Below are 13,988 nucleotides of genomic sequence, written 5' to 3'. Positions count from 1 at the left end.
TGAGCAGACCAAAGCGAGAGACAGCGAGCAAGCTCTGGTCCTGGTGTAAAATGGAGCCAGATGAACATTACTATCCGGCAAGGAGCAGTTTCTACTTCTCAAACCCTAGAAGGCAAGCTGCTAAAGCGCAACAGTGCTTCCCACACATAGACTTTACCTGGGCAGGCCATGGTTCCCAGACCTTCTATCATCAGTCTGATTAGGCTACGCGAGACTAGGTAAAGCAACTCTTTCTAGTGTAATTGTTCTGACTTGGAAGCAGCTTTGTAAAGAGCCCAAAGACATATATTTACACCGTGACCAAGTTTTACTAAATGAGGCTGACCCCAGCTGTTTATTCGCCAGCAGCTTTGTTTTTACTAGGGATGCTCTGATCCGCCTTTTTTGCCTCCGATACCAATTCCTAGGGTTCGGTATTGGCCGATACCGATTCCGATCCGATACCAGTGAAGTTTTTTTCCCTCATTTAAATAAATGTAGAATTTATATATCTCTGTGTGTGGAACTGATAATCATTCTTTCACAATCTACTAGATACAGACTACTTCATTATAAAGAAAAATAAAATAAACAAATATGAAAAAATATAGGCCTATGTATATTTATAATCTATGACAAAAATTTATCATAAACTAGGTTAGTGGATAATTCGGCAGCAAAAGTTATTCTAGAAAAATCAGTGCACAATAATTTTAGAAATCCAAACATTTAGTGACGATACCCGATCCGAGAAAAATGGCACTATCGGAGCCGATACCCGATATGAATATCGGATCGGCGCATCCCTAGTTTTTACTAATCTGTTCTCTCATTTCAGTAAAATCAAAGTCAGGGAACTAATTATTAAAACATGGGAATGCATTAATAAAACGAGGAACTGAATTATTAATTGGGCACAATGTATATTTTTCTGCCAGTCATGTCTGGGGCTCATAGCTTTGAATTATATGAAAGCGGCAACTATAACATTTTGGGTCTACGGCAGTTAGAAAGACAAAGACCACTAACTTTAGCTAATGTTAGTGTATATAAAATACGGTCTGAGAATGAGAAAGGGAGAACAGCACCACAGGTAACTTAGCATGAAATGGCAATAAAAGAAAATGCAAAACTTAACTTGATGCAAAATTACAATAGCAGCCGGGCTTATCAATAAGGTTTGCCCAACGTCCTGGGGCCAGCGTGAAAGATGCTCAGGAGTCAGAACAGTTGAATTTGACAAATTTTAAAGCATCAAAGCGCAAGAAGACACGAATAACAACTCCATTCAGTGTGTTCTGTGCGCTTTAATGGAAAAATACATACAAAAGTATGTCAAAATAACCTTCTTGGCGAGTATCCTCGAAAACAGTTGGTTAGCCTATGTCTTAAGTGAACAGCTGAGAAAGAAATTGGATGTGTATCACTTTATTGGACCCATGCATTGTGTCTACCTTAGTGGTTCAACGGATCACAAATCTCACGGTTCGGATCACATTACAGTTTTTGACCCAAGGATTGGATCATTTTTCGGATCAGCAAGAAAAGAAAAATATTTCAATTTAACTTGCTTTCCATTTATTACTTAAAGCGAAGTACTTCTTTGATACCACAGCAAATACTACTAGATTAACTAAGAAAGTTTAAATATGATTAAAGAGACAAGAAAACAGCCAGTAAAAATAAGAACAAATACACAAATTACACGCATAGATAAATACAACAGAATATGTCACAATTAAAATAAGGTTGGTAGTATTCAAATACAGAAATGTAATAATTAGGGAAAATAACACTGCATAGTATTCACTGTATAAATTAAATATAGATTTTTATCACAGATGTTTTGTTGTTTGATGATCATTAATGACAGCAGCAGTATTTATAGGCCGCTGTCCATTTAAGACCTGATGCACGGATCCGATATAATGATATACACATCACATCCGATTTCTTTCTCAGCTGTTTTCATTCACTTGAGACATAACTGACTGCGTCTACCTGAATGATTGTCAAGATGGGTATTCTCGCAACCTGGAAAACTATCGGCATGGATTTTTGTCGATAACCGATAGTTCCAGCAATCAACTATCGGTGCCGATTAATCGGCAAAACCGATACATCAGTCGACCTCTAGTTGCAAGTGTCCCAAAGACCGAGAGTGACACTGTAATATCAATGCATAATTTTCAGATTCCAAGCATCGCTTATTTGTTGTTTGTCACATATATTAGGGGTGCTCCAATTGATCGGCTACCGATCACTATCAGCCGATAATCGTTATGGGATATTTGATCGGCGGTCCTTATAAAGGCTGATCTCAAACTGATCTCAAGCTGATGACGCGTCTGCCGTGAGAGGTTTGGCACGACATGCATAATTATAATGCTGAAGGTGAGATACAATTCATATTTCTTCATTAAATAATTTATAAAGTAATTTGAAAACTTTCTGTGAGACATAATTTCACAAACGGCGTGAGTGAATCACTGCACGCTCTCTCTTTCTCTCTCAAAATGTGCAAATGGCTTTCACCACATCGTGTCTGCACTATAAGCGAGCTGCACAGTCGACACAGGAATTGTCACTTGCACAATCAAGGCAGTGTCGCATCGTCACTAAAGTTTATAATTTGCATTTCTTTTTAAGTCTTGCCAGTGTTTAAACCATTCAGCACTTGCGCGCTGTTCTGGAGACCGTGCGCTCATGCACACTCGCAGCGCACACACATAACGCCAGGTTCACACATACTCCGTTTGCAGTGTGTATGCTGTGTGTATTTTCTCTGCGCTCATGTTAATGGATTAAAGCGTTCACACTGCACATGGTTGCGGTCTGGCAGTGCGTTCCAGGAGCGGTGTGTCTGCAGCAGTGCAGCAATCGTTGCCGCTGCACGTGCTGAATTAAAGTGACAGCGCATTGTTTGTGGTAAATATGAACATGGATTGACACGAAAATGCAATAATTACACCATAAATGCATATAATTAAAGTCTACTGTGTTTCACAGTAGGGCTGCACAATTAATCGAATTTCTAATCGTGATTACAATTATGGATGCCACAATTACGTAATCGTTCAAAGCGGCAATTAATCGTTCAAAGTCCACTTATAAGTAAATGTTATTCTGCGTGCTTAAGATGCGTTTTTTTCTTTCTACATGTTATCTTAAGGGTTATCCCCATTATTTAAATTTTAGTTTTAGTATAACATTATCGTAATTAATAATCGCAATTACAATTTCAAGGGAATAATCGACAATTATGATTTTTGTCAATCGTGCAGCCCTATTTCACAGTCAACTTTTTGGCTTTTTGGCTGGGTTTAAAGGAAAGGAGCACTTTTAGATAAACAAGGCAATCGTGGAGGCAATAAAAAGTTCTTTATGAACCGCAGGATTGCTTGTAGTGCTGGGCGGTATGACCAAAAATTTATATCACGGTACTTTCAAACAGTGTCGCGTTCCGAACGTTGTTTAAGCGACATACACCAGTATTGCGGTATTTTAAAAATTCATATCATAACAAAAATAAACACCGGTATTCGGTATGAACTGGTATACCGCCCAGCACTAATTGCTTGTAATAAAAATGTAAATGCAAAAGAAAAGGCAGTAGAGCTGACTGTTTCTGTCAGTGGTAAGTTTTAATTTAGAATGTTTGTGATAACGTAAGTAAAGTAGTTTCAATGTTTTGCCACTTAATATATAAATCTAGAATGTAAAAGTAAAAAGCATTGAATAATGTGTTTCTTACACTTATTGTGTTTAAACACGTCTATGAAAGATTGTATTACTGTACTGTGTAAAAAAATTATCACAATGCTGAAAAACCATTTTCAGTAACAATGTTTGGATTTGAAATCAAAATAATTAATAAAAACAAAAATGCACTGCATGATCAAATTTAGGTGAGATAATTATATATTTTTGAAAAATGTCTAAAAGATGTCACCCCTCAAATTAAAAAATCCCCTCATAAGAATCACCTAAGAGGGGAATTCCCCCCCATTTTCAAAAATTAAATTCAGACCCTGAATAAATGTCTAAAAATCCTGATTGGTGTATCACTATAAATAATTCTACATGATAAAAAAAGTAGGCTTTAAAAAGATCGGTATCGGTGAACGTATCGGCAGATACTGCTTTCTGTGATTGGCAATCATGATCGGCCTCAAAAATCCTGATCAGAGCACCCCTAACATATAGTAGACCATTTTTGTGCCAGGGATAATAGAAGGCTACCACCCGGCTACCAACGCAAGTATATTTCAGACCTGTGGGAAGCACTGGAGCAAATAGCAAATACAAAGACTTTGATCAAATCGGTTCTGAGGAGAGCAGAAAGGTCAGAAAGGAAATCCCAGTAGGCTTTTCAAGAGTCTGCTTGTCTGTAGAACTCGTCATTATCATCAACACTATTGTTTTCCATCATGGATGTGGAAAGAATGTGCCTGGTTTTAGGGGAGTGAGGGAATAAAATCTGAACACATAGGCCTAGATGATACATGCACACAATGGGTTTGATAAACATCGATTTCTTAGTGTGTCGTTACAAAACCCCATAAATGCTGGAAATGGAAATGCTGTCATTGTTTACACACACACACTCATGTCATTTGTATTAACATCCATTCAAATAAACCAGGTCAAGATTGTACACCAGGTTTGACGTCAATGATTATTCAATCTTATTTGTATTTGAGTCCATTCCAATTTAGCACCAAGTTTGAAATCAACGTCATACTGCCATTAACTAAAGCTTACAAAATAAGCAAATATATACATTTACAAGTGAAAACTATTTTAAAGTCACTAATGTCAAGCTGCCACGATATTTAAATGGAATCAAATGCAAGTGAGATTTGAGAGCAGTGGCGGAAAGTAAGACTTTCAGTGAATAAATTTCATTTCAGCCTGATATTCATACATGTATAATGTTACAAAAGCTTTTTATTTCAGATAAATGCTGATCTTTGGATCTTTCTATTCATCAAAGAAAAAAAAAATGTACTCAACTGTTTTAAGTATTGATAATTAGCAAATCAGCATATTAGAATGATTTCTGAAGGATCATGTGACACTGAAGACTGGAGTAATGATGCTGAAAATTTATGTATCCATGTCTATGTATGATCACAGGAATCAATTACATTGTAAAATCTATTAAAATAGAAAGCAGTTATGATTTTGAAACGTGCAGTGCTCGTGTTTATTCAACGAAGTCAAACGGCACAAATAAATCAATGTATGGGAAATATCGGAATGGTGTATCGAAATATCGGAAATGTGTTTAAAAATCATATCACTGTTATTGAAAAAAATTATATCGCGATACATATTCATATTGAATTATTGTCCAGCCCTATACAACACTATTATGACTTCAAACGATTTGTAATGTAGTGCACATATAAGGTACATAAACTACTTGGTGCTAAACATCTTATTTCAAGATAAGTCATACGGGTTTATAATGACATGAGGCTGAGTAAATTTTGCTTTTGGGAGACCTATTCATTTAAAACGTCTGGCTATTCAAAAAAATATGTTAATGCTTGATAAAATCCCATGAAGCACTCAGGAGATTTGCCTACAGAGAAAATAGTGGTTATTCATTTTGCACTTGCCATTTTTACTAACCACTAGCTATAGGTTTTAGTAATTTAGTGGCTGAGATTAATCAAATTTAAAGAAAGTAAAAACTATTTAAGCAATTTGGCTTACTGATTAATTCATTCATGCACAGGTGCCAAGTAAAAACATGGAGGAAAGCCCCTTTAATTAACATATCATTGAATCTTATTGACAACCAAAACCAGTCAAGGTTTTTCACAAGTTGTCCAAATATATTTCACTTAAAAAGTTTAGCCACGCATGTAGTCACTGTATATAGAATACATTAAACAAAACCTGTGACCTCCAGTGAGCAACTTCTAGGAACCCAGTAGTCTCACACTTCACTGCCCCACAGTTAATGTTGAAATAAGTTCAGCAATGCGCTAGTCCTCTTTGACCACAATGGATGCTTTTGACCTCTCGACAAGTTACAGAAAGGTTTATTTTGAAAGCAAAAATAATGCAATACCAGATGTATGTGTGAGAACAAAACCCTTCTGGAGCAACAGGGACTTGTTGAGAGTTCTGACCTTGCGTTAAGGAAATAGTTGATAGTATAGTATACATATTTATTTAATGCCATGTCAGCATCAAAAGCTATTTTCATGGCAAAAAAACAATTTTAAAAATACAAGTATAACAAATACAATAAAAACCAAGGAAATAGTTGAGAACAACGTGACGGATCATTGAGCTCGACTGACATAAAAAACCTTTTGAGGACAGATGCAGTTTGATTTCACCAATCTGAAATGCACTGCTCATCAGAGCATGCAAACTCGCAAGAAGGGCATTATAAGGCCATTTTTCACATTAGCTTAATGATCAATCTCCAAAATTAACAAGAGCAGTTAGGAAAAGTTTGCCAAATTCTGTAAACTATTTGTCTTGCATCTCATTTTAATCTAGTGATTTGATCCAACTGTGTTCCTTTCATGCCTTTGGCAGATAGGGTAACCAGAGATCATAATAAAATACATGAAAACTACATTGCTTGGCATGCATGCGCATACTTGCACAAATAGGCCTAAGAGATTTTTATGCAAAATGTTATTTTATTACCTGCCATCTGACAAAGTGATTTTACACATAAAATTATATAAAAAAATTAAACAGTTTAATAAAACAAAACTACTCCATATTAGATGAAAACATATCTTAAAATAAATTCTAATGAGCAAACCTGTCAGGCATATCAACTCACTACAGAGTCCAATAATCAGATCTATCAAGCCATTTTCAAAAAACAATGTTTCTTTAAATTTACTTTCTGTTCTTTAACTTCAATCACACCAGGAAGGTCTACCCCATGCAGAGTTTGCACTAACAATTATAGGCCATGCCCCCCTACTTGTCATGATTGTTATTATCATGATCATCTGGTCCCCATTTCATCGAACCACAGAAGAGATCTGCCATAAGACAGATTTAAAGCCTGAAAGCTCCAAAGTAAATATAAGAAAATAAAACCCAAACCCCTCACAATGTCTTATGCAGAGTAGAAAAGCAGGGCTGGGGCATTCCTCTATAGACAAAAAAAGAAGCAGACGCAGCCTTGTCAGTAGTAGTAAGAGATCACATACAGACACACACCCATATCCACACATAGCATGCAATTACCTCAGACTATAATCATACAGTGGAGCACTTCAAACCTAACCTATATTATAACTATACACCACCTAACACAATAAATCAGAAAAAAAGGATAGATAGATAGATAGATAGATAGATAGACAGCAAATAAGGTGTGTACATGCAAAGTGTGATTTCCATGTGGTGAAGGACCACGCTGACAAAAGAGTGTAACAGCGCCAGTTTCAGTCATCTCTCCAGTCCAAAAGGCCTTAATGGGTTTTTGTGTCGGTTTGTTTGTTCTAGAGGCCTTTTGCCAAATGCCTGTCGGCATTTATCTGTCAGTACAGTAAGAGTGTAAAAAAAAAAAAAAGCACACAGGATGAGCGATTGTGTTCTGGGTGTTATTGTCGCTCTATTTATCCCCATCAACGCTATTAAGCCCAATGGCTAAAGCAAAGAGGCGAAAGCACGAATCAGTTCAACAGGTTCCGTCAAACCTGTTAAATGGGTTCAGGGAAGCATCAAAGATGCATACACATGCTTGACTATATTCTGCCTGGATCTTTTGCCATTTGATAAGAGTTAAATTATTGGCTACAGCACAGAAACTCTGAAAACAATTTACCAAATTAATTAAAACATGAAATATTATTGCTTTAACATGAGGTTTCATGAATTTAACCAAGTAAGAATGAAAGTATTTCAAGTACACTCATGCTGAAAGCAATGGTCTGGAGATGTTCAGACTTGTACGTGCATCAAGGATGAGTACGAAGACACAAATGAATATTTCCCTCTGCCAGCAAAGATGGAAAAAACAAAGCAATTAGAACAATCCAGGACTAGAACAAATAAACAGAGCAATGCGCTAGAATTCACTGTGGAAGATTACATTTGAACAAAGTTCAGAAAACCTAAAGGGTAAGCCCAGCTAAAGATTCATTCCTGGAATTAAGAGGAAGAAAAACACAGAAAAAGTCTGCACCAGCTTATCGTTAAAGGAGTTTCAGAAAGACGTTTAGAGGAGGTAAAGTTAAAGGCCTCAAACTTCCTCTAAGGCCTTATAACTCAGGCCTGAGTTCTGGGAGTCTGGAAATACAACTTTTCCCTACATCTGCCTCAAGCTAAAAATAGTCCATCATCAGCCTGTGTGAGACAGACCATGCCTTTTCCAAAAGCAACCAACTTTTCCTGGCATTAGAAAAAGTTTTGGGGTTAAAGATGTAATCGTTTTTGAGAAACTGGTGGTGATTTTGGGGAATTAGACTGTATGTACAGTATGTAAAAATTCTGTTGTCACTTCCCATTTAAAAGTAATGAGTTACTTGTCTAGATGTGCGTCATTTAAACATCCTCAGACAGTGACTCAAATCCCTAACCTAGTGTTTACTCTCCACGTCTGCTATTAGAGCACAGCCCACTGAGACCTAGAATTAAGTGTAGTTACTGACAGGAGAAACATTATTAGGATTGTTCACTGTTACTTAATCGAGTAGGTGTCCTGCAGATTGACTCATTAGAAAGCTTAAAACAATGGTGTAAATTTAATACTCAAATTGGTAAAAAACAGTCTGAGTGGGAATGTTACCATCATAAGTTTATCTATGATACCATAAGCTTCTCCATAACAAAGCAAAAATATCAGAATCAAAATCATGATGAGTCTTAGGTTTTTGTGACCGGCATTGAAAATGGATCATCCTCTATATGATGCTGAAGGTGTTTATCATACATATGGAAGGAAAAACAAAGTAATGTCATTGTCAGTGGGACAAAAATACATTATTTATACAAATGGCAAAATATCTGTGGCTGTTAAACACTCACTCTCACTTCACCTGGCACAAACACCATTTTGAAAGATAACTAACAGATTGTGTTTGACATATTAAATGTGAAGGAGGGGAAAACAAACAAAATAACTGTGCAAATGCAAAAACTGCTGAGCATGACATCGTCTCCCTCACATATGTTTTTAAAAGTCAACTCAGTGGTACGCCAAAGCAATTTTCTGCTTTCATAAAGTAAAATTCAAAAGGCTTTAAAACTCCTCATAAAAAGCTCCACATCAAGTATTTCATTTCTCAGCAAGAGTCCTTAACAATCATGCAAAGAGGTACAATACACGACAACCCCTGCCAAAAATCTACTTCCAACACGTTCTTTGGCTCAGGGTGGATGTTCCAGGCTTCTGTTTGGGCTCTAAGCCTTCCGAAAACATTCCCCCCACATAGGGCTGGACGATATGGCCAAAATTGATATCACGATATATTTCTTAATTTCGGTTGATACGATATAATTCCGATATCGATATGAACACTATTTATCTGAAATAGAAATCTTTTGTAACATTATAAATGCCTTTATCATCACTTTTGATCAATTTTAAGCATCCTTGCTAAATAAAAGTATTAATTTGAAATGAATTAATTTTATCGAAATATCGGAAATGTGTTTAAAAATCATATCACCGTTATTGAAAAAAATTATATCGCAATACATATTAATATTGAATTATTGTCCAGCCCTACCCCCACAGAAGAATTCCTGCATTTCTGTTAAAACACAGTTCAGGCCAGGCCAAAGTGCACGCTGAGTGTGAGTGTGTGTGGCCATGCTGCACCACAAGAGATGTTGAGAGTGATCACAGGCACTGTCAAAACATTCCCTCAACCTCTCCCCTTAAAGTCACACTGAAACAACCAGTTTCCACATCTACATACTGCGGTTTCTCTGTGATTGGGAAAGTTTTGCACATGCACCACCCGGCAAAAGTTTGGACACACTACAGTCAATTTGTTTCTCAGGATTATATAGCTTTTGATCTAAATCAAATCCTTAAAATGGATGTTTGGACCAAATAATGAAGAAACAAACAACATGTGCCCACTGCCCAACATACATCCTTCAGTATGCACCACATGAAGGAACTGTGGCTCAAACAGCAGAGCATGGCATTAGCAACACCAAGGTCATAGGTTCAATTCCCAGGAAGAGGAAGAACTGATAAAAATGTAAATATGTACCTTGAATGCAATGCAAGTCACTTCGGATAAGAGCATTTGTGAAACACATGTCGGTAAATATCATGTAAATGGGGTGGCTACTTTGAAGATTGCTATTTTATGATTATTTTTAACATTTTTGGCTTGCTACATAAATCTCATTCTTCCATTTGAGGCATGGAATAGTCAATAGTCATGATTACAGAAAGTAACTGGTAACCTTCTGAAGCAATAACACTAACCTGTTGAGTGCCAAAAATGAGTGTCAACATATCTAACACAAACACACACAGAGTTTCTTGGGTAACTAAGCTTCTCAAATGACAAGTTTATCTCAACCAATTTTGCACATGCCTCAAATTTTGAGTAAAAAACAATAATAACTGGAAAACAAAAACTAGTAAAGTATGTGCCACTTAAACTGCTAAACAAGTAAACGCTTGCTCTACCGTAGTTGACATTTTTTCTTCAAATCCGTTGACAGTTTCTCGCAGGCCACACCTGAGGAGGAAACCTGCCACACATGCATTACCTAGAAACTTGCCTTCAAACTTCGCAAGAACGTCTCCCTAAACACGTTTAAAACGAGCTCTTCAGTCAAACAGAGACTTATCGACGTGACAGGGTGCTTATAAACGTGATATTTTACAGCAGCTTTGAGTCGCTGACCGTTATCTGAGATTCGTCACTCACCCAACAGCAGCAGTTTCACTTCTTTGGCGGCTTTCTCGCCGTCCTCGCGCAGATTCCTGTCAATCATTTTGGACCGCTCTGCCGCGGCTTTATCTTCCTGGCTCACAGTACAGCCCATGGTTCCGAATGCGCGCTTCAGGGCGACGGATTTATGAGTGTAGATTTAGGAGAAAAAACGAAAAGGTATAGTAACCCTTTAAAGCGACTGGAGGTTTTTTTAAATAGTCTTCCGTGACTAACTTCCTCTTTTGGCTTTGAAAAAAATGCCTGTCGCAAGTCCAAGGAGGGGAAATGTCTTTAAAAGACTAGTAGATCCAAAACTGACGTTTTATACGTCCGAAAAATCTTTCAAAAGACGTTTTGGGATTGGAGAAAAAATGTAATGTATATATTTAAGATACTCAGATTAGGACAACACCTGGAATGTTTTGACGTTTAAGGCTCCCAAGAGAAACCAAGTAACGTTAACCAGACGCTGGAGTTTTACATCACGCGGACAGGGAGGGAGGAAACACTCATATCCACAAATCCCAAAAGTTTGTTTAAAAAGTTGAGATCAACCCCTTTTGCTCAGGTGTTTAAAAAGCCAACCGAACGATGAGATAATCGGCGACGAGAAACTGAATTAATCGGAAAATGCAAAAATCCCCGTTGTTTTCTTGCTCGGTTAAGTCCGTTCACTGATCACCGAGGGTTTTGAATAATATGCGCCGTTAGGTAGCTAACGTTGAGCGGTCTCTGATTTCGTTGTGTTTTCAAAGCCGCCACACCCCAGGTCTGCTGAGAAGTTGCTCTCTGACACACACACACACACACACACACACACACACACACACAGCAGAATACAGTTCTGAAGTGTTGGGCTCCTCACGCGTTGCCAGCCAGCCCCTCTCTGATACGCCCACCGCGGGTGCTCATGGGAAATGTAGTTTTCCCCGCAGGATTCCAGTTTAAAGAAAATATCAAGTACAGTGTTTCCCATACATTGATTTATTTGTGGCACCTGCCACCATATCAAAACTGACCACCACAAATAGATTTTCCAAAAGGCTTTGACTTCGATGAATAAACATGAGCACTGCACATTTCAAAATGGAACCCGGGTGTTTTTATATCACTGTTTTTCTGAAGGAAAACGACTGTCTTCAGAACATTTTGGATGTCATTTTCATTTAATCTTGCATGTAAATGTCTGATAAAGCAGCGTTACCGGGGAACGCTCGATCTCTACCACTCCAACAGCGCCTCCTGCTGGCAGAGAATGAATTTGCATATAATATATGCCGCCACAAATAGATACTGTGTTTACACCCGAATTAACTTGAATAGCAAAATAAATAACAAAATAACAGCTAATTAATTACAGAACAATGTAAAAATAATATTTAAAGCGGTTTGGTAAGAATTTTATTTGAATTAATTTTATAAATTCATTTAAACTTTCTTTTTAAATTTGGTGGGCTATTTATTCATGTATTATAAGAACTAAACTATTTTAGGAGGTTTCTTTACACAAAATGACCTGTGTGTGTGTGTGATGTGTGTAGTACAGCTTTTCTCTTGTTTGCCCTTCAGTGGTGACAAATGACATTCTTTAGGGCCTCTTTTAGAAATGTCTTTTGTTGAGACTTATGTCAATATTGACGCACTGAATTTAGCATGTGTTCTGTATGATTTGCGCTTAGGCAGGAGATAAAACCTTGTTTAAAGTAAATGCTTGCAGTGTTTTTTCCATATGGAGTGCATTTCCATCGTTTGGCTAGCTCAGGGTTGGAGCTAAACTCTGCAGGACACCGGCCCTCCAGGACCGAGTTTGGGCACCCCAGGGCTAGCTAGAGCAAACAGCATTACTACAGAGAGCTAGACCTGTGTGTTTCATACCGCCCCCGTGTGTCTGAAATTATCTTAAGTCATACTCTACTTTAGACACCAGTTTAAATTCCATTTAGCTTGTTTAACAGTTATTCAAAAAGTATTTTTTTGAACTGTTAACAGTTGAGTTTAATAGCTGAAACTGTTGGGTTCTCCCCCGTGATTGTTTTTGCGTCTTAAGTCTTTATTTCTAAACTCGGATAGAAAGACATGGCTCTCAATTTCCACCTTATTTTGCAACTGGAAATTTCTGTGAATGTGTGAGACTTCTGATTTATTAGCGGCCACATGTAAATGATTAGAAGAATCGTTTAGTAAACGGTAAAACTATTTGCGCTACAAACCAATGTGTGAAATAATATGATAAGAAATACCATTTTGAAATGTCAAACAGCATAAAGAGTTCTTTTGTAGCTACTACTGCTAAAATAATAGGAAGCTAATGACACCGGAAGTTTCGCACATTGAAGTAAGAAACGGCAGCACCCCTTAAAGCTGCAGTCCGTAACTTTTTTTTGGTTAAAAATGATCCAAAATCAATATTTGAGCAAGTACATAACCAGCCAGTGTTCACAACTATCGCCTTACTTTAGCCAGATTCACAATGGTTAGCTTATAATAATGTTTTCTAATTTGAGTGGTACGGGTAGGTTTTCGCGTGAAATTCGAGCATGCTGCTGCATCATTACGTCACGTCTGTAAACAAAGAAATTGTCCCGGCTACTAGGCTATCGCATGTGAGGATCCTGCAGGTGGCGGATCGTTAGCCTTTTCTCACAGCAGCTAGAATAATTAAATGTCAAAAAATCATTTTGATGGCGGATTGTAATCCAGAAAGGATTATATGAAACACATGTGAATGAAATTAAATTCTGATTACAGATAGCCAGGGATTACAAAAGATTAGTATTTTAAAGACAACCAGTTCGAAGGGAGCATAGTTTGCTGTGAAAATTCTTATTTGGGTCATATATTCCAAGATGTAGGCTAGAATCTGTGATTACTAAGTATAGGATTCACACCTGTGCGGTGACTGACTGCCACACACACTCCTCAAAACATTAGATTCATCCGCGCTGGAGCCGTGCCAGAGTACAACCCACGCAAGCTAGATAATTTCGCGAGTAACTGCAATTCCAAGTTTTCAAACAGAGATGACGACAAAGAGGCAAAACTTACGGACTGCAGCTTTAAATAAGGTGGATAAACAGAGCTGAAAGAAAGAGTATAAAAGTGTAACTGCAT

General features: G+C 37.4%; 1 protein-coding gene across 1 annotated transcript in view; it reads right to left on the bottom strand.

The window, feature by feature from the left end:
• The window catches only part of LOC107677503 (guanine nucleotide-binding protein G(i) subunit alpha-2-like), a 78,331-nt gene extending 66,618 nt beyond the window's left edge, over nt 1-11,713 (bottom strand). The window contains exon 1 of the mRNA XM_016472425.1: nt 10,872-11,713. Coding sequence (XP_016327911.1) covers nt 10,872-10,989 — 118 coding nt within the window. The 5' untranslated portion in view covers nt 10,990-11,713. The remainder of the gene's footprint in view (nt 1-10,871) is intronic.
• Between the last annotated feature and the right edge of the window lie 2,275 nt (nt 11,714-13,988).

The sequence above is a fragment of the Sinocyclocheilus anshuiensis genome, unplaced genomic scaffold, assembly GCF_001515605.1.
Source record: "Sinocyclocheilus anshuiensis isolate Anshui unplaced genomic scaffold, SAMN03320099.WGS_v1.1 scaffold660, whole genome shotgun sequence".
NCBI classification, from domain to species: domain Eukaryota; kingdom Metazoa; phylum Chordata; class Actinopteri; order Cypriniformes; family Cyprinidae; genus Sinocyclocheilus; species Sinocyclocheilus anshuiensis.
The sequence above is the reverse complement of the archived record's forward strand: the minus strand, read 5'-3'. Positions and strand labels throughout refer to the sequence as shown.